Source organism: Chaetodon trifascialis, chromosome 13, assembly GCF_039877785.1.
Source record: "Chaetodon trifascialis isolate fChaTrf1 chromosome 13, fChaTrf1.hap1, whole genome shotgun sequence".
Taxonomy (NCBI): Eukaryota; Metazoa; Chordata; class Actinopteri; order Chaetodontiformes; family Chaetodontidae; genus Chaetodon; species Chaetodon trifascialis.
Window position 1 is genome coordinate 5,623,292 of NC_092068.1, and position 22,416 is coordinate 5,645,707.

General features: G+C 42.1%; 1 protein-coding gene across 30 annotated transcripts in view; it reads right to left on the bottom strand.

Annotated features, from left to right (window-relative positions):
* The window catches only part of rims1a (regulating synaptic membrane exocytosis 1a), a 92,061-nt gene that overhangs the window by 52,586 nt on the left and 17,059 nt on the right, over positions 1-22,416 (bottom strand). For 29 of the 30 annotated variants that reach the window (XM_070977762.1, XM_070977742.1, XM_070977736.1 and 26 more), the window contains exons 3-4: positions 13,436-13,646; positions 11,211-11,222 (exon numbers count right to left, since the gene is read on the bottom strand). In XM_070977762.1, coding sequence (XP_070833863.1) covers positions 11,211-11,222; positions 13,436-13,646 — 223 coding nt within the window. The remainder of the gene's footprint in view (positions 1-11,210; positions 11,223-13,435; positions 13,647-22,416) is intronic. The other variant, XM_070977737.1, reaches the window with a different exon arrangement.

A 22,416-nucleotide genomic window follows, 5' to 3' on the forward strand; every position in this document is an offset into this window, starting at 1 on the left:
CTGCAACTTTAGAAGTTAACTATATATTGAATATATATGAATATATATCAACATAGTCAACATACTAAGAGACCAAGGAGTCATGCTTCCTTTAAAGTTTCAGAGTTTTTTTGTGTGTGTGTTTCCACGTTTCCAGTATTCCAATATTTTGAAGCTGTTCCCAAAATAAAGCTTTTGCTGTTACAGGCTGTCTGCATAGAGTTGATTTTTCTACCGCTGGATATAAGACAGTTCAGTAGGATAGCTCTCTGTGATAACAGGAAGACTGTCTATATATATATACACATATAAACACACAAACACACACACACACACACACACATAACCTCCATGCGCTGAGAGAAATGGGATGTAGGGTAGTAATGTTCTGTGGGTTCACCACTAGAGGCAACACTTGATCCACTGTTTACACAGAAATATTGATTAAAGTAGCTTTAAATACAGCAGAGGGTGTGCTGATGTCTGTGTTTAAACTGCACTGTTAAACCTTCATGTTCAATGAGCATTTAACTATTAATGCTGTCCTTCCTGTTGTCATGTCTTCTGTTTTTGCTTCATGTATTGAATAGGCTGCAGCATAAATAAGACACCTTGTTGTGTCACATTATCATTTGGCCTTTTGCAGCCTTTTGCGCAGCCTTTCTCTGCATCTCATCAACTGTAAATCTACTGTATGTGTGTGCACCAAAAAAACACCAATCCATAGTTTCATGTCTCTGATGTTTGCTGGAGTTTTCTCAAATAAGCATAAACTGTGATCTCTTCATATTTAATGATCCTAAGGCCTAAACGACAGATCTCTGTGCTAAAATTCATGTTGCTCATAATTAATAGAGAGCAAACATCAAAGTTTACTTATTCAGGTTGCGACTGCCAGTTCTGATAAAGGACGAAAATCTAATTAAAGAATAAAATTTGTTCAGGTGCTGAGACATTTAACCGGTGAGTAAAATGAGCTGTTTGACGGCATGCTTTGGGTGGCTTGCCTCTCCTGCCTGCGTTCCTGTTGCTGTACTCCTCTCTCAGTGCATTTCACTCCTTGCTGAGCCGCTGTTAGAGTGTGTTGATACCACAGAACAAATGGCCAGCGTTGTGGAGATATGGAGCGGTGAGCTGTTATTTTATAAGAGACTCACTTAATCCCATAGTAATCCCTGTATTAGATCACACTCTGATGGTGAAACAAGCACCGAAGAGGAGGAACAGTAGGCAGGCAAAGAGCAGCCTGACAATGAGCTCACACGCACACACACACACACACATACACACAACAAGGATAATATAGGCGGCTTGTGCATACTCACGCAAAACCGCACATACAATCAAATATATGCACATGAGCAGCGATGCACACATGCAGATACTGCTCTTATCCACACACACACAAACTGCAACAGCAGCAACGGCATGTGTCACATGACCACAGTAAGACCCCCACCCCACCCCCCACCCCCCAGATGAGTTTGTGAGTGAAGGAGAGAGCCAGAGAGAGAATAGCTTCTCCACAGATGGAAACTAGGACACCAAACCCCTGTGTGTGTTTGTTTTGCGTCCTGCCGCATCCGCATGCGTGTGTGTTAGTGTGTGTGTCCATCTGTGTGTTGTGTCTTTTTGTGTCTGTCGAGGAGCTGCAGTGTGTCTCCGCTGGAGTGTGTATCCACATGTGTGCATCATCGCTCATGTGTATATGGTGCGTTCGGGGGCCTGTGTTTGCGTGTGATACAGCATCATAATGAATAATCCAGCTGTGAAATCTTGGAGTTTGAGCAGGGAGGTGTTTGTTTCCTGGAGAGAGCAGTCCATTTGTGTAATGACAGACTGTACAGTGTGCGAAATGCAGGTCAATGTGAGGCGGTGAGAGGTTCAATTGCTAATGTGAGCTCTTTACTGGTGCCTACGTTCACATTTTCACATCTGTGTCCTCGCTTTTTTCTCTCTCAAATTAATAAGAGAATTAGATTTATATATATAAATATATGATATATATCTAAAATATAATAACTATTTCTAATTCCAACTTTTTAGCTGTAATCTCCACTGTCCAAAAAACATGTATGTATCACACAATTTTCATAATTTGTCACCAGACTAACACAGTGAACAGAAGGAGAAGAGGAACCCCATAACTCCTGAAGTGCAGTGAGGATCTCAGGCTGATGATACAGTATATAGAGCACAAAAAGTATCTGAGGGTGAACTTTCCCTTGACAATGCGCTCGTGTTTCCTCCCTGACATGACATCTGGAAATCAAGATGAAACAGTGCTACAGTCCAGAACAGAGACAGCTTCATCAGCTGTTTAAACTGAACAGCCACACATCTGTAAAAAGCATGTTTGTTTTTTTTCCACAGTTAAAAGTACTGCCTGCCTTGGTCTTGATATTCACACACGTCAGAGTTCACTGACCATCGCGTGAACAATCCCAGCACTTTGTTATCCAGCTCATTACCAGCTTCTATGTCAGGCTAATTAACAACACCACTACAGCCTTCTGGGGAGGAAGGAGAGGTGTCTGTTAGTCACATCCATCTGAGGAAAACCAGAAGAATCAGTCAGTCCATTTACTCTGTCTCATTCTCGTTTCTGCGCTGTGTGTTACTCCAGGGAGCAGAGTCCGCCTTAACTTAAAAGAACAGTAACACACTTTGGGAAATAAGTGAATTCAGATTATTTCTGAGAATGTGGTGAAAGCATCTAATGTCTGTGCATATGGAGCTAGAGTCAGGAAGCAATTATCTTTAAAATAAAGACAAGAAGCAGAGGGAAAGCAGCTAGCAGGGCACTCAAAGTTTGAAAACACACCTACCAGCACATCGAAAGCTTGTTAATTCACAAATTGCATCTTGTTCTTTTTTTAATTGTGCACCAACAGAAATGGGAAAAGGACAGTGTGTGGTTTGGGTGGAGTTATATGTCACTATTTTTTTAGACTCCAGGACTTCAGGAAGTCACTGTGCCAAGCTGGTGTCTGACAAAAATTATAATTTGTGGATTTAGTTGGAGTTACAGTTCCACCTTTTAGAAGGATCAATTAATTGTTGGTTTGGCCTTTTCAGGGGATTTCTTGATAATAAGAAAATACGTACAGAACTGGAGGACAAAAAAGCATTAAAAAAAGTTTAAAAATATGACCTCTTTCAAGTTATTTTTGTCATTCAGACAGTGATGTCAGTGTCTGCCACTGTCTCGTTCTATCTCTCCAGCCAGCAGACAGAGTCCACCTTCCAGTGGACACATAACATCACATACTGTCTCACAGCACCAGCTACTGTTAGACTCCCTAAAACACACCGAGCGCCTGCCGCCGAGCAGGTGAGACAAATACCACTCTTACCCTAAGGGAGGGGAGGGGAGTGGGAGGAGGGGCGGGACCAGGAAGTTGTACCAGCCAATGACAGCTTGACGTATGGCACCAGCAGCATGCGAGGCGAGCGCCGTAACCAAGGGCGTCAATAAATCCTGCGCTAAGGATGAAAGACTGCCACAAAGGAGATTAGTGTCCACAGCAGCTAATGAGGTACTATATCAGCACAGCCCGGCACCCACAGCAAAATACACACACACACACACACACACACACACACACACACACACACACACACACACACACACACACACACACACACACATATACAGTACACACATGCACACGCACAGAGAGCTCACACACAAATAAGTGCATTTGTAGACACCCAAGTGCAAGTGCATTGTATTTGTACAGTAATGCATGGAACACTCGTCCTACAAGTAAGCACACTGCATGATGGGCGACATACACATTCTCTTTCTCACACACACACACACACACACACACAGTATATATATATATATATATATATATATATATATATATATATATATATATATATATATATATATATATATATATTCACAGGGGCCACATCTACAGTTAAATAGTTGATCACTTTACTTTGGCTCCTTACAGGACCAAACGTCTGCATGGAGCCAAGTGAGGGTCTCTGTCCCCAGGCCAGATGCAACACACGCACGCACACACGCACACACACACACACACACACACACACACACACGTGCATCATTATCAGGTCAATGGGAGGACAACTTTAGCTCGACCTATACAACCACTGCTTTCCCCAAATGAATACAAAGATAATGGCTTTATGAACATGCAAAGATGCCAGAATGTGGTGTGTGTGTGTGTGTGTGTGTGTGTGTGTGTGTGTGTGTGTGTGTGTGTGTGTGTGTGTGTGAGTAAGCTTTTACTGTATACAATCCTCCCATTATAGGAGTTGTTAATATTTCAGTGTGTGTCCCCCCATCACTTTTTAAGCTCACACACACAAACACACACGCGCAATTTTTCTCTGATTTTAATACAGTATAGTGCTGTAGTACACACACACACACACACACACACACACACACACACACACACACACACACAAGAACAGCTGAGGGTAGTTATGACACTGCACTTCCCTGTTTCACCACTAAATGTCTCTAGTTAGCAAACACAGCACCTGGTAATGTAAAGGTCTGCCTGAGAGAGTGAGAGAGGATGGATGGTGAATGATTTGGTCGAGTACACACTTGTTTTAATGAAAGTGATTAAACTTCATTGATTAAGCCACTTTCTGACTAAAGCTGAGATGACTTTTGTGTTGATTGTTAAAAGACATCCACACAGAACGTCTTATTCACTCTAGTATCTGTTTAAATAATGATGGACTTCAGAAAGTTTCCAAAGATACCAAACAGTGTTTTAAAGCTTCAATGAAGTACACGGAGAAAAAAAACATGTCATATTGAGGTACAGTGAAGTACTGTTTTAGTTACTGTACCCACATTATTAACTACTTCTTAAACTTCTGCAACCTTAGATATACCTTCATTACACTAATCACACACACACACACACACACACACACACACACACACACACACACACACACACACACAGATGCTATAAGTTACTATAAGTAACACTTGCACAAAAAAGTCATTGTGTTTATAAGCTCACGAGCGTGTGCTTACACATGCGTGTGTGTCATCCTTCCTTGCCGTCGTACACGCAGACAGCGAGAATGTATTTCTTTGAGTATGTGCGTGAGCCTGCTTTCATAAGCAAGTGTACAGCAACAGCCAGGAGAGAGATGGCCCCCTTAAGACCAGTCAATGAGAGATGGACGTGAAGACAGACGCAGCTAGCGAGACTGGCGATCAATAGTAATCATGAGGCGCTGCGGCGTTAACAGCAGATGACACATCGCTCAAGCTTTTCTACTGTGCTGCACCCCGTCACAAAGCAGCACAAAGCCATAATTCCTCGTAGGCTCGGATCAATAGATGTACATTTCCACAAGTATCAGGCGCATAGTAAGATTATTTTTTAGGTATTTTTGCCTTTATTTGATAGGTCATTCCTCTCATGGTGCAAGACTAACATTTTCAGGCACAGTGGATTGCAAAGGTGTCAGCTTCCCATCTGTCTGCATCAGTGCGGCTCTACATCATACATGCTCTATATCAGCATGTGTGTGTGTGTGTGTGTGTGTGTGTGTGTGTGTGTGTGTGTGTGTGTGTGTGTGTGTGTGTGTGTGTGTGTGTGTGAGGTTGAGCTCAGGTGAAGGGTTGTGTCCTGCCGAGTAGAGAGCGAAGAGTCATCTTCAGTGTTTGAGAAATATGAGCAAAATAATTGATAATAAAACACATTAAGAAATTCATTGATCACAGACGGGACATCCTCAGTGTCGGGACATCTCTGAGACGTGGTACAAACACAGTAAAACAGGCAGCGCTGTCAAAGTAACAGACATATGAGTGAGTGTGTCGTATGAGGAAAATGTCGGCTCGGCCTCACACTCTTATTTCACACTTTAAAATGTCCTGGAACGCTTTAGGATGTTTTGACTATTTCTGCAAACTAATGTCAGATGCTCAAAATCATGTTTTGAAAATAAAATATGATGTAATATGCAGTAATATACATGATAACTTATACTTTATGTTATCAGTGGTTTCCAGTTTTGTTTTCCTGTCACAGTGTCATTTCCTCCTGCTTTGTGTGTAACAGAGCCACACTCATTCTTTAACCACACCTCCGACTCTGACAGGCTTCATAAAGAATAAACATTGAGTGTACTGGAATGAATACACGGCTAATTAATGTTTGGAACTGATTTTCATTTTAACTGTTGTAAAGAATATTTCAATGTAGATCTTATGCCATATTAAAAAAGGAAGTGTGTAATACTAGATAGTGGCATCATGTATGTAATGGTCATGTGCTAAATTTAACCCATGAACCTAAACAAGTAGATCTGTTGGCTAAACGTCACTGTAAAGCTGTTCTGCTGCCTAAACTTGTGAACTAATGAATTAGTCCACTAAAATAAAATGTCTCCCCCCCCCACCCACCTACCCATGAGATGTAAAATAAGCCTCTCTCATATTATAAACTTGACTGACATGTTCGCTTGTTTTTTTTTGGGGGGGGGGGGATTCTTTTTCTTGCACATCTCAGTTTTCATAGGCTCGATGGCATCAGATTGCTTGTTTCTTTTTTTTTTCACAGCACACATTTTAGTCATAAGAGGATAAAATGGGAAAAATGAGGTGGGACAAAAAACAGAGGTGGTCTCTGTTCTAGCAATGACTGCAACGCAATGCCGCAGTTAATGATGTTATTAGTTAGCTATTTTGGTTTCACTCCATTATTCACTTCAGTTTTATATTGTAAATTAAATATTACTTTTGCCCAAGCAAAACAATTAATGGTAAATTACACGTTAATGATTAGTTGCAGCCTTAAAAATATCATTAAGTAATCGGAAGATATGGAAGAGTTCAGCATCCTCTCCACTACTGCTGAAATAGTTTGGAGTATATTCATAAAAGCAGCATCATGTCTGTGGTTAACAGCATCAGTGGGCTGAAAACATCAGTGGATGAAGCAGACATGCCAGTAATTCTGAATCAGAATTGGTCTAAAAACAGCGATCTACCAGTGCCGAGCAGTCTGAGTTATAGCCACATAAAAGCACAGAGCCCCCACAGAAATACAGACTTATTGGACATTACAATTAGAGAGAGGAGAGGTGTTGGTGTGCATGTGCGCGTGCGTGTGTGTGAGAGAGCAAGCGAGCGAGCGAGAGAGAAAGTAACACACAACACTCTTTTCTAGTCTCCCATGAGAGAAGGAATCAAGACTTCAAAAATGGCCCTTTCTGTGAGAAACACTTGGCTTCAGCACAACAACACACGCTCATCCCTCCACTAGAGCTCAGCCATCACTGCAGATAATGAGCTCTGAATATCATTAGCACAACACACCCGGCTGCATGCACCACACACTGTATATTGTTACGCTTATTAAAACTTGATGTATCTGTCTCTCTGTCCTTTACTCTCAAAAATGTTCTTCGGCACACTCGTCACAGTTCAGTCAGGGCACAAAAAGATGGTGTTAGTGGGAAAACGTACGGTAGCTATTTTGCTTGCATTTTCCATTTTTGGTGTGTAGAGATCTGAAGTGAAACTGGAACTTCTTAATAACACAAATAACTAAAGATCAGAGAGCCATAGAGCATGAGCCTGGACTTCCTGTCATGTGGTTAACTCGTGTTTAACATGCGTTTTGGTAAGGATGGTATCTAAAAAAAAAAAATCTACTATTATTGTTTTCATTTATAGTGTATGATTTTAGCTGCATTTGACAAACAGGCATCAGTGGATTTGATGATCTGTGGATCGGGGCTGAAACGGCCTGTTATTCATTCGGCTTGAGGAGCAAATATAAAATGATGGAATTCTAAATGTTCTCCATGAGAAAGTTGGCAAACTGGGTGAATTAGCTTGAGTAGCTGTAGCTTCCATGGCTGAAGCAAGCGAAGAACAGCAGTGGGCTGTGAAGCGAATTTGATGAGGTGTTGAAAATGTAGCCGAATCAGAGCCTAGAATTTGCCCATTTGTCATAAAAGTTGTTCACTTTTGAAAGTTTGGTTGTTTTGTGTACAGTTACAATATTAAATAAATATATATCATGGAAATGAAATTAAAGGCACATGACAGCGGAGACAGACAACTTTTCAACCTCACTAGCATTTCCGTGTGTGCGCGCTGGCACCACTGTTCCAACAACTGATCTTCTTAAAGCCTCACTACCCACAACACAGGACACACTGCATGTTTCCAAATGCCCCTGAACAATCAACACCACCCAGGAAATAAGAGAGAAGAAGGAAGCCTGTTCACTGAAGAGGTGAAGTGAAATTGACATCATTTTAAAGTATTGCTTCACGCAAACAGGTAACTACAGCAGGGGCTGGGGTTGGGGTGGAGGAGGGAGAAAGAGCAGAAAAGAGCAAAGTGAGGCTGATGTGGAAGCAATCCAAACGCTGATGGTGTCATTATTCTAAAGCCATTACAGTGTGCAATCAACATTTACTTCATAGTGATACAATAAAGCAAAGAACTTGTCGAATGCCAAAGTTGTCACGCATATGAAGAGTCAAGCTGAGTCTATTGACCTCAGTGCTCTGTTAATCTCAGTCATGCTAGGGTGAGGGGAAAGGCTGATTTATTGGAATATGCCCAACTGTTTTGTTGCTAGAAACCTCCTAAATGGTACAAAAAGCAATTATGACAACCTGCCAAAAACAATTTTACCAGAACAATTTAAATACAAAGCAGAAAAAACCAAGAAACAGCTGGAAAATAATTAATATTTTTTTCTGAAACCATTTCAAATGCTCTCAGGTGGTTTTCAGGTGATTATGGATGACTGTCTGAAAGGTCTAACATCTCATGTTAACTTCTAGGAAGTGAAACAAAAGTGAAGTTAAACTCTACCTTAGTGCCACATTTTCCCAGAAGCTGACCTCAAAGAGCCACAGACGTCACTTTACTGAAACACAGATATGCTGATCTAAACTACACAACACACTGATGGAATGTATATCATTCAGGTCCAAGATAATCTTTGCCAACACTTTCACTTTAACTTTGAGAGCTTAGTTTGAGTGGAGTGGAAAAAGCGGGCAGAGTAACTTTGCACTTTTGGACTGCTGTGCCAGGCAAGATTAATCAATCCCCAAGTAATTAAATGAATCCATGTCAAACAGTAATTCAAACCAGGTCTGCTGTCCAGCTATACAGCCAGTGCTACATAAGGGCTCCATTCTGCCAAAACTTTCCTCTTTAGAGCCAGTGATTGTTGTACCGAGCTTTAGCAAGCGAGTGAGACTGCTATGTACAGCACACCAAAGCACTCTCGGACAGCCGTGGTGTTCAAGCCCAGCCAAGTATCATCAAAGTGCCGTTTGGCAGCTGCCCTGAGGGAAGGCAGCCAAGGCCAAGCAAGGTTCTAAACCTGACACAACTACACCAGCAGAGGAAGGTGTTAAAGGCATGTCCGCCGGGAATGCTCCTCCAGCAATATCATATTGGACGCTTGCGCTTAACTCTTGTTTAACCAGGCCTCACAGCAGGAGGAAGTCTTCTTTACAGCAAAGGAGCACACCAATACACCAAGCACGTATGCATCAAAAACCCTAACACACCAGATAGGTGGCCAGTCAGTCAGTCAACCCCTGCCCTCCATCTGCTCATCGGCCTGGCAGCTATATGTCCTGCTACACTGCACACCATGACAAGAAAACATGCAAGCCTCCAGCTATTCCTGCCCCACTGTGCCAGTGAAACAGGTTACACAGCTGTGGTTTGCTTGGGTGCAACAATGAAAACTCTACTTTCTTACAGCAGTGTTGCATTGTGGGAAATTGGTTCACTGGCTTTCTTGCGAAGAGTTAGAGACTTCATGGAGTCTCTGGTAGTTGCCTGGCAACCTCACAGCGACCCAAGTCTTCAGGGAGTCCCTGCACCTGGCCAACAAATAGTCCCACACATAACCTCCCATAGAACCACAACATGTCGTTTTTACACCTCAGTTTTTGTATGGAGATACATGAGATACAACATGTTAATTAGTGAGCTTTATTAGTGCTGGTGGGTGTGTTTTGTTATATTTGGACAGAGCCAGGCTAGCTGTTTCCCTGTCTCCTGGGGAAACTGTCTTTGTGCTGAGGTAAGCAAGCCGACTGCTGGCTTCATATCGAACGGACGGTTGTACGACTGGTATCATTTTTCACATCTAACTCTCAGAAGGAAGGCAAGCAATAAAAGCATACTGTGCGTCATCAGTTGATTAGTTTTGTTTAGAAAATCTGAACTAATTAGAATAATTATTGTAGCTAGATATCTACTCTATGCACAAAAAGTTATGCTTCAAGGGGCACTCCAGCCAAATAACAAAGCCATATTTGGGCTTTCAAAGATGGCAGTCTGCTTTCCCAACCCGTCGGCTGCATTAAAAAGGTCCACACCTGGTGCCAGTCAAAGATTATAAGTGCAACGGTCATGGGTGAATGAAAAATAAGACACACCAGTTTTCAGTACTTTCGTTTCTTGTTTTAATTTTTGATTTGAATCCCGTAACATTTTTTTCAAAAGACAGTGGTTCTGTGTGGATGAGTGTTCAGGAGACACTGACATTTTAAACAAGCTTCCCAGACTGAAGGGTAACACGTAGCGACACCTCACCGTGAAAAGAACCTGTTAAAACATGTTAATTAAGTGTCTCAAAAATCTGTATAATGAGTATGTTTGTAATTGGGCCTTTCTGCGTGGAGGTTACACATTATTCCTACGTCAGGATCGGCATGCAGCCAGTTCCTCCCACGAAATTTTGCTTGTTTGTCAAACTGTCCATCATGTATTGGTTTGTCTATGTGATGTTCCTCTGAGGTCGAGGTTGTTTTCCTGCATGTAATGAATGCTGGGTAAGGCTACGGGAATATCATTAGCTGTGGAAAAACAATGGATGAATAGATTGTTTTAATCGTGTTGCGAGATGATGTGGTTTAGCCCAGGAGATCACTGTACATGGCGGCCATTAAAGTATCTTATTAAATGATAATACGTGCAGCATGACGTTTTCAGTCATTAATACCATTAAGGCTACTACTACCACTACTGTACTACTACTACTACTGCGACTACAGATACAACTCATACCAGCTGGAATCATTATAGGCACATGGACAGACAGAAATACTTACATACACCCATACATACGTACATACTGTCTGAACCCGTTACGATGGATTGTCTTAAAGGTTACAGGCAGATTCACGTATGTAGTCCAGAAAAGAAAAAACACAGCACTCACCACTTTGTCCTCCTGCAGCCCAGTCAGCCATTCATGTATAATGAAAAGAAAGACAGAGAGAATGTGAGCAAAGATGATATCTGAAAGCATGGCAATGATCATACACCCAACCAGAAGCAAACACAGTAATACGCATGTCAGTTCCCAATAATGTCACTGAACAGCAAAGAATATGTTTCCACTCCTAAATGTCAGGATACGACTTCATGCCTTTGTGGTTTAATTAAGCTTGGGCAGCTGAAAGTACTTGCTTGAATCACAGTGTCAAATGTCCTCACAAATATATAATCAGAAATGTAAAACTGACAAGCAGAGCTGGAACTGGCTGGCAAACAGCTGAATCCAACCTTTAAACTAAGCTAAGCTAAGCTAAGCTAAGCTAAGCTAAGCTAAGCAGCTCCTGGCTCTGTCCGGTATCAATCTTCTTGAATGAGTGGACTTCATGAAAGGTTAAGCTACTCTTTTAAGTACTTGGACCAACAACCAACACTTTTTCTGACAAAGACACGGACAAATTTCCACTGTCTTATTTTCTTTTCATATTTTTTCTCAATTTTAGTCATTGGATTTGTCCAATCACAGCTGTACACCAAACTGACTTTCCAGAAACCGTTACACATCAACCGGATTCATAGAAAAACATAGAGAATAAATGAATAAATACGTAGTTGGTGATAAATAACAAGCCTAACAGTGTGTGCGTGTGTGTGTACAAAATCCATTTTTCAAAGACCTCCTCCCTCTGAATGTAACTGCCACCTACACCAACAGACCACCCATGACCCCACAGGTGAACACTCCCCATGTCAGGCAGTAACTAATTAGGATGTACCTTTGACAGTGTGTGTGTGTGTGTGTGTGTGTGTGTGTGTGTGTGTGTGTGTGTGTGTGTGTGTGTGTGTGTGTGTGTGTGTGCGTGTGTGAGGTCATTAAATGCCACACTGGTGATGTCGGAGAGGGGACGTCACTTATTTCAGAGGAAGACTGGCCTCCTGATGCCAACACGCACACACTTACACCCTGCTGCGTGTGTATAGGGCACCTCCGGACCCCTGGGAGAGCGAGATGGAGTGGGAGACCACCCCCTTTGTCCACAGCTCAGTCTAATGCCCAATTAACCTTTACCAGCTCCTGCCTGGGTCACACACACACACATGCAGACACAGACCACATTCACACGCATGGGTGGAGGCACACATAAATACAGAGTAACACACACAGCTCCCATGTACCCAGAGCATACTATACACTTGCTTATACACAGGCACACAATTTGTGTCCTTTAATTTGTCACCTGTATGTGCCGTGGCTCATCACCTCCACCTGAGTCCTAACACCTGAGGCCGTGGTGTAGCCTGATGTAGAGCTGTACACGCTGTGAGTGGATTTACGCTCAGCGCACCTAACGGCAGATTTGGATTCCATGATGGATCATGAACCACGCCGTAAGGAAAAGGTTATCAGACGGGCTAAACATTTCACTGAATATTAAAATAAATAATTCCATTGGTTAAAATAAAGTAAAATGGAGTGTACAAAGAAAAGCTTTGCAGTTTTCCTTTAACCTCCGTCAGCTGACATTCATTTTTCACACCTTCATGTCATTTTTCAACTACTTGCTTCTCTCTGTTTCTTAATCATTGAATCTCATTATCATATGAGCAGGAAAATAAGAAATGTGGCTTGCAGGAAATAGGAAATGATTAAAGTTGTGCTGCAAGCAAAAACAAAGGAAAACTATGGAGCTGGAAAATAAAATGAGCAAGTGAAAGATAAACTGAAGTCTACAGTAAATGTTTTCAAATTTCAAATGATTTCATCAACTGATTGGTGGTAAAGAAAGAAACCCAAAAGAAAGAGTTCCCTTTAGTGGGAGGAATCACTAACACAAAGTTAGTCAGCATAATCAACTTGATCCAAACTACAATAAAACACACCTGTTCTGATGGGAGTGGTCTCTTCCATGGTGGCAATGCCCTCACCCACAGAGCTCCCTGCATGTTTGATGAGTGTGAAAGTGATGTCAATCGTATGCTATGACCTGCACAGTCGCCACATATCAGTCCAGTATAATGGACCAATAGAAGTATTTGGAGCAGCGTGTTGGGAATTTGTGTCCTTATGAATGCAGCCGTCACTTATCATGAGATGATATAATAAAGGCCATGAGAAAACGTTGCCTAATTACACTGACTCCATCGTCACACCCACTTCCTCTCTCTCACCGTGTTGGATCGCAGGGAGACTCGTCCCCCACAGCGGGCACAGAACTTGGTCTGGCAGTACGAACACAGGTTCCCGCAGCCATCTGCGAACTTGGTCTTGTGGCAGATGCCGCAGGTTGGCGCGTCGTCCCGGTGAACGGCCGAGCCCGCCGCCACCGTGGCCTGCCGGATCACCGTCTCTCTGTAGCTGGACAGCTGCTGCTGGATACCTCTGGAAGAAAGGAAACAGGAGAAAACATGAAGGCCCTGGCATCGCGTTCATCCCCTGGCAACAACACAAAATTTCACGTCAGTCCGCCCAATAGCTGTTGAGGCTGCCGTGGTTAAAAACAGAAATATATGAAGAAGTAAACATCTGCTCCTGCATGACTTCATCTCTTGTACAGACGAATGGGATGAAAATCATGACTCCAGTTAGTTTCAGCATTCCATCACAGTTCCATAGACTGTGATTCACTGCAAATCACACAAGTTCAAGGGTGATCAGATACAATGAAAAGAAGAAAAGAACAGTGAGATGGTTTTTAGTGGATGAACAATAAATAAACAAAGTGGAGGAGAAGTCAACAGAAACCAGAGAGCAAAGGAGACAATCGTTGCATTAAGTCCAGTCAATATCACTGTTCTCTGAACTGTTTGTGTGTTTTGGTGCAATCAACATTTTTTTTGTTTGCTGTTGTTTCAGACTGCTTTGCCGATTCAAGAATCTCTTCAAATCGATACTAGAAAGAAGGGGAAGAGTATTGGTTTTATCTAAGGCGTTACAGTATGTTGATTAATTGGATTTCACACTGTGGCGATTGAGGAGAGAGCAAACAGAGGGGAAACAGAGCGAAGAGGAGACGAGCTCACGGGCTGAGAATCACAGGACGCACTGCACAGTTTTACTCTACGTAGTCAGGCTGCTTATCTGAACTTTAAGCAAGTTCGGATTCACAGAAGGGCTCGAAGGTGGCAGGGAGGGAGCCAAATCACACGCCATACATAACAGAACCCTGCGCATGTGTGTGCATTAAAAGAAGCAACTGGCAATACAACAACAGGAAAAGATAAGGAGCAATAGAGTAAAGAGGAGGGAGGGGTAAGGATGGTAGAACAGAACAGAGGAGAGGAGAGAAAATGACAGAAGAGAGAGAAGAGGGGGAGGAGAAGAGAGAAAAACCTTTTTGTTTTGTTTAATCATTCTGTGTTAGTGCATATATGTTCTGAAGGACTGCACACTTTAAAGTATTTGTTATCTAGTCATTATTCATCTGTCCTGTTTCCTTGCAAATGCAAGAATTTAATAATGTAAAATCTAGCTTTGGTATTAATGTAACATTGACATTGAAGCTAATAAAGAGTGTATCTGAGAGGGAAAAAGGAGGAAGAGGAGAGGAAGTAAGAGGAGAGGAGGGCAGGAAAGCATAGAGGGGAGGAAAGAAGAAGAAGAGAAGAAAGGAAAAGGGAAGAAAAGAAATTAAAAGAAAGCAATTGAGCAGGAGAGGGGAGGAGAGGGGAGGAGGTGAAAAAAGAGGAGGTAAAGCGAGGGAAAGAGTAAAAAAAGAGAAAATAAGCAGAGGAGAAGAGTAAATGAGGGTAAGAGAAAAGGAGGAGAAGAAGGGGTAGAAGAGTAGAGGGGGAGGATGGATAAAAAGAGGAGAGGAGAGTCACTGAGTAGGAGAGAAGAAGACGAGAAGAGGGGAGGATGGGAAATAAGAGGATTGGAGAGAGGAAAGGAAAGGAGAAAAGGAAAGTAGATGGGAGGATAGAATAAAAGAAGAAGAAATGATAAAAAAGAGGACAAGAGAGGTGAAAGGGCAAGAGTAGAAGAAGAGAAAGTAAAAGAGAGGAAAGAAGAGGAGGGAGGGAGGAATGATGACAGGGAGAGGAGAGAAGAAGATGAGAAGGATGAGAAGAAAGAAGAGGAGAAAAAGAAAGAATGGAGTGGGGGGGTGAGAAGAGAGGAGAGGGGAGAGGATTTTATTTGTGGTTGTACGAGTGATGGCAAACGATTCATTGGAGGACATGAAACTCCTCATATTCCATCTATAAAGTGCTCCTTTAACATGTCTGTCCATTCCCCAAATCTCAAACTTCTAAACTGAAAACACTGATGAAGCTGCTCGAGTGTTAACTTAGACACAGTCAGTAACTCTGTAATGCACGTGGCAGTATATCCACCATAATGCACGAGCACTAAATCATTCATAACAGAGACAGAATCAAAAAACAACACTCCTGACCTCCACGTCTCAAACACTACACGCTGAAGAAAACACTGATTCATGGAAACATTTCAAAGCCCAGTGTGGAGAAGAAAAACCGTGCTGAGCCATGCTGGACTACGAGTTCAAAATGAGCTCTGACGTCCTCAAATTCAATCGCTGCTCCGAGCGTTTAACCTGATATGATTTCTCAAGCATTTCATATCATTTGCTGTGGCTGCAGCACAGGACTTACAGACTGGGAGTCAGCGATGCAGTCTCCTCTCCCATCAGCGCAGCCATTGAAAACTACAAATCCCAGCAGTGGAGGCCAGACAAAAGGATCTCCAATAGCCATTTGATAGAGAAATGAGCATTGCTCCGTCGTGTGTGACAGGACAAACTAAATACACCCTGAAGAAAATCCCGCAGCCTCCAAGGACCCTGTGGGTGAAACCCAACCTGCCCAGGAAATGTTAACACCTGCCCACACACACACACACACACACACACACACACACACACACACACACACCTCATCTCACGCAATCTCTTCTCTCGTAATCTCTACACAAAAAAAAAACAACATGCATGCAAGCAAACACACACTCATGCGAACCCGCCGCAGATGACGTTAAGTGCACATAAACACACTTCCTGGGAGCAGCAGCCAAAGGTCACAGAGAGGTTACCTGCTGCTGCAGCACCGCAGGATTTACTTCCTGATCCGTGGCTCTCACTGTGCCTGTCCCAACCCCTGCTCTGCTCACTGCCTGATAGAGTTAGACCAATAGACAGCACGGGCAGTGTGATTGATTATATGTTTATTGTATAATCGACCAATACGACACTGTTTGTTCATGGGAAGCCTATAAACTGAAGTGGATCCGATAATCTTGGTGAGCTTCAACATGAATATGAAGGCTGTTTTTTGTTTTTATTCTGATTATTGGTGTCTTATTTGTTACTTCAGAGGCACTACTGCTGATGATAGGTGGCTTTAATCCAAAATAGCTTCTATTGGTATTAGGCTTAATAAATCCATATTGGCTGGATGTAACTACACTCAATATTAAATGCATAAAGGGGCTCAGTGCGTTCCCTCATCCTCACGACATCTAATTCCTCTTCGTCCTTATTGCCATTTTCTTATTGGGTTCATCGAGTTTTTTCGAATATTTCCAAAACTCCTCACTTTAAACTCCTTCCACTTTCCGCATCCATTGCCTCCTTCTGCTGTTGTTTACTATGATACAACTCCTACAGATTTTCTATATATAAGTAATGACAGAACATGGGCGGCTGAATAAACTAAAGCATGCAAATAAATGATAAGTGGAAGTGAGAGGAAAAAAGATGGAGAGAGGAAGGAATGTCACTGAAACTTATTACAGCCAGTACACTGTAATACAATGCACAGAGTTGGCCAATCAAATGCTGCATGTGCAGGTCAGGCACACACTCACGCACACACACCTTATCGTAAAACCGTATGTTTTAGTTTTAAGAGTTTTAAGAGCTATAAAATCCTCAGAGGAATACAAAACAGCGTGCTGCCTTCAAACTGGACTTTCTCAGTTCATCGCACCAAAGCCCAGCACCAGCATGCCGACTCCAGCACGGCCCGTGCACGGTTTTGCTATAGAACTGTAATGGCCTCCTGCTATAAATCAATGTATCCTGTGTTAGTGGCTGCCTGAAGGACACAGTCTTCACCTCAGTGTCCTCATAGTTCCCAAACCTAGGCAAGCCCAAACTGACTGACCCCAGAAAACCTCAAATAAAACGCTGTATTCATATAATAGCTGTCTCAAATAATAAATCTGATCTGCACAAACAAGTAAAGACCAGCCACCAGTAAGAGCCAGTCAAGGTTCTGAGGGGTAGTGGAATTATGGATCAAATGATAAATTTAGTACTATGTCCATCCATCCTTCATTCAATATTTGCACTGTTACTTTTTTGAACTCCAGAAACTGGCAGAAATTTATATTAAAAGCCTACCAAGAAAGAGAACGACTGAGCCCTCCAAGCATCTGGAAAGCTTTTAAAGCTTTTAATGAAATGTTCACTGTCTGGTCACTTTTACTCCTTTACAATGTAATGCGATCATATGCAAAAAAAAAAAAAAAATTGCGACGAGGTCCACATTTATGAAGCTCAGTATGTTTAAGTTTTGTTGACAGTTTTGTAAGAGAGGTGATAATTCAACTGTATGTGTGTTACTGACACAGATATCTTGATATAATGCAGTCCAGTACCGCATCACTGCACACTACAACCTCAGTAACAAACACAGAGTTAAAGGAGACCTCTCTGCCAGTATCAATATAAAATGAACATTGTTCTCTTTGTAAAGGTACAATTTAATGCTGAGCTGTTGCATTCAATTGTATCAGATATTACAGATGTACAAAATAAAGTGGCCACTGAGTGTGTGTGCAGGAACTGTTTAGTTGCATTGACTGTAGCTTAAAAAATAGAGTTGAGCGCAAACAATTATTCAATGACAACAGTATTTCTGTTAGAAAGGGAAACTCAGAGCAGCAGAGTGCTGTGCAGAGTATAGTACAGCAGAACTGTGCTGTAGTTGGCCTATATGCTGGAGCAATCAATGCTATGGAAATATATATTATACTGAATTTATCAAGACAACAGATAAGGAATGAGGAGCAAAGAGCATCAACAGCAAATTCAAATGAGAGCAGATCTGAAAACAAGGAGAAGTCAATCAATTTTTATCTCATTTACAGTATTCAGTCCTGAAACGCAAAGGCTGGAAAACAGCTACCACCGTGAAAGCCAAACTGAGCGTCAAGCCTTTGAACACGCTGCTTCACTGTTAGCAGAAAATGTGTGTGTGTGTGTGTGTGTGTGTGTGTGTGTGTGTGTGTGTGTGTGTGTGTGTGTGTGTGTGTGTGTGTGTGTGTGTTGCAATGAATGTGGCGAAGTAGAACATACAGTACAAACAAACAAGGAGAAGAAGAGCAGGAAATATATCGTGTGCGTCCCCACAAATCAGTCAACCACAACAAGCCATCAAATTCTGTCTTGCAGGTGAGAGAAAAAATCTTTATTTTGTCAAATAACAGTGTCGGGAAAGAGGGGGGGGGGGTGGCAGATCATTATGAGAACGAGACAGGGCGGATGATGGAGCGAAGGAAGGGAAAGAGAGGCAGAAACACAGGCAGCGAGAGAGATCAGAGAGAAGTGTACAGTGTGACGGAGAAACAGATAGCAACCTCATTAAGAAAGCACACTAAAATATCCATATTCAAATGTAGTGAGACACAAGGTTAAAGCAAAGTCAGAATGAAAGCTGCACTTTTCTGTGCAAACACTCACAAACTCCACCATTTCATCAAAACACCCCATGTCTTTATGTGAACAACACAAAAATATACCCCGCACGTGTGTGTGTGTGTGTGTGTGTGTGTGTGTGTGTGCAGGTGCATATATACATATTTTACTCAAATGTCCATGATTCACAGCAGGGAACTGCATTAACATAAAGTGTCTCCTAATTAAGCTGTGCAGCGCTAACAAGCTCTGCACTCCAACTCCACACACACACACACAGAGAAACCTGAGCTTTGTCCCTGAGAATGGGAATTAAATTGGATTACATAAACAAGACACACACTGCAAAAGGATCCCTCATTTAGCTAGGAACTGAGAGCTAAAATCCTGTTTTTCTTAATGAAAGTGGAAAAATGAGTTGAGATCATTTCACTTATTTCCAAAGTATATCAACCTCTCTCAAGGATTTTATTTAATGAAAAAAATAAAAATAAAGGATAAGGATCTGTCTGTTGCTAACTTTTTCGGGGGAAAAACAAGTTCTTCAACCTCACAAAGAGGTGAATTTTTTGGCCAAGAGGGATTTTTTTGCTGTAGAGGTAAACTATAGAGAAACTTGAGCACTGTCACTGTGAATATGCAAATTAATTACATCAGAGAACAGAAGAACATCCATCTTAACAAGCCATAATGTTATGTTTCTGAAAGAAAGCGAAGAAATCTGCCAGTGGAGGTAGATGACGGCATCTTTTCACACAAACTGACTTTTTAATGACATTTTGTGAATGAAAGTGGAGTGATGTGTCTCTATATATACTGACAACTGAAAATTCTTGGAAATCATCACATAGCATTGCCAGTTTTTGTCATTTCATTCAAACATTTAGGCTGGTGTTATTCTATACTTTTATTATTGTCAACAAATTCCACTAAAAGCGCATTGGCTCCAACTGAAATGGAAAACCTAAAGAATCGATCTCAAGTGTGTAGTTTGCTATTTTAAAAAGGCTCAGTCTTTTCCTAAAACAGCTGGAGATTTTTAGCAAACGTGACAGAAACAGGAGGAAACTGCACTTGTTGAGACTATTTTCAGCTGGGGATTAATACATATTTAGTGTTTGAGTTGGTATTTCCAGCAGCGGAATTGAATCAAAGTAAACTACAGTGTGTGTGTTCATGGTAGTGATGAAACATCTCATTCAGTCTAAAAGTGAGGCTCACTGATGTCGTAGTAATAGTTTTTGAACAACTATGGAGCTGTGTGGCAATGAGGAATAAGATATATCAGGCTCTGGCACAGGGGCAGTACTAAGGTTTAAGGACAGGAAGAGCAAAGAAGACAGATGAAAAGGGTGAGGAGGGGTGAAGGAGTGGAGGGGGAGGAGAGGCAGGGAGGAGCTTCTGGGCTAACTTTATAGCACTGTGACAGATGCTACAATGCACTGTAACTCAAAGCTGGACAGCACATGGGCTTTCACCTGGCAAGGACAAACAGAGAGGACAGACACACACACACACACACACACACAATCTTTTATCCGATCTATCCCTTGTTGGCATTTTACCATTTTATCCTATGACATTAGCATGGTCACATTCTGAATGTGCTGACAGTCTACATGTTGAGGAATGGAGATTCAAACCTGAATGAACACTTCACTGTAAAGCTAACACAGTTATTCTTCTCTCTGTTTCACTGATGATTACAGTTTGATGGAGACTTGGAAAAGGTGTTTGTACAGGTCACCTGAACACGTGTGTGTGTGTGTGTGTGTGTGTGTGTGTGTGTGTGTGTGTGTGTGTGTGTGTGTGTGTGTGTGTGTGTGTGTGTGTGTGTGTGTGTGTGTGAGAGAGAGAGAGAGAGAGAGAGAGAGAGAGAGAGAGAGCGTGTGTGTTGCAGGAACTAAAGTCAGCCCTTTCATCAATCTGGCATACAATTACATTATGCACACACACACACACACACACACACACACACACACACACACACACACACACACACACAGCTCCTTGAAGGCTAAGGCTGGTGTTATCCTTCCTCTTTCTAATTGGTAACAAATCTTATGAAAGGATCCAAATCAACAATCTCAGCACTGTGTAAATCCTGCATTCCTCTGTGCCATAGAGCTCCATTAAACTATTCCACTACTGAAAACACATCAATGAGCCACGGCGTTGCACTGGGAGTCGTGTACCCACAAACACACGCTCTGTAGTTTATTCTGAGTTAATCATACATCCTGCTGTCATAAATACTAGCTTGGGCCAGATTAATCTACCACCGGGGCCCAGGGCAAAAATGAGCTGTGGCCCCTTCAGTACCCATCAGGTCAGCTGCCACACATCACTATCTGCCTTGTGTTCGTAGTGTGTCAGTTAGTTTTTAATATTTTCTCATAGCACTAATTCATTTTAAAGAGGCTACATGCACGAGCACAATAGCCACTGAAAAACAGAATGGTATTAAAATAAGACAAGAGATGACGCTTCAGTTCCTCATCATTTCATTTCACTTTTTGCTCAGTGTGTTACCAAACAAACCATTAATTTATTTAAGTTTAGGTTCCACAACTAATTGGCTCAATTAGGGGCCCCTCTGGGGCCTCTGGGGCACAAGAGGGCCACAAGCACACCAACTGTGAATCAGTCCCTGACTGAAAATAGTTCCCTGACCCATTCTCTAATTACTCACTTTTTTCCTTTTTGATGAAACTATGTATTTTTGACCTGGTTTTAAATATTTACATCTTCATTAGGAACCAGTGGGTTTGAGGCATGTCATGGGATTTGCTGACTGTAAGAGAAATACAGAATAACAGCAGCCTGATTGTTTGAATACATTGCATGAAGTGGCTTCTCTGTGAGAGGGGATGCTCCTCTCTGCAGCAGCCCGACTGCTGCATTTTTACTTTCAACTAACCAACACTCAATACTTAAAAAAAACTTCAAAATATTCAGTTTTAATGAAGATCGAAGTTGGTTAAGATAAAGTTAGTTTGTGCAGGTTGGAACCAAACCTCGTCATTGTGTGCCTTCTCATTCTCACCTGTTTCTGACGACCCCCTGTTATTTCTGCAGGCAAAGCACTCTTTCACTTTCCACAATTGCTTCCCAGAATGGCTTTGGACCACTCTCTCCCAGAGCCTGAATCCTCACTAAAAGCTTAAAATTTCAGTTAAACAACTCCAAAAAGTTTCAGACCCCCTGCTTGACATACAGTAGACGTGTCCAAAAATAAGCAGATAAAATAGCTGAGTCCTTCTGTCCTTGAGCGTCATTACTGCTGCTAAGCCAAACGCTGGCACTGGCTGCTCCACTCTTGGGCTTTCATAAAGCAGGGTGGCATCAGGTTGGGATTGGGAGCCAGCTTTGACTCTTTTCCTGTAGTGACTCAGGCCTCTATGGCTGAGTATGAGTCACTCCTCCAGTCCTGGATCGATATTCAAAAAGCAGGCAGACATGAATCAAATAACAATGAGTCAGTGTCAGAGAAAA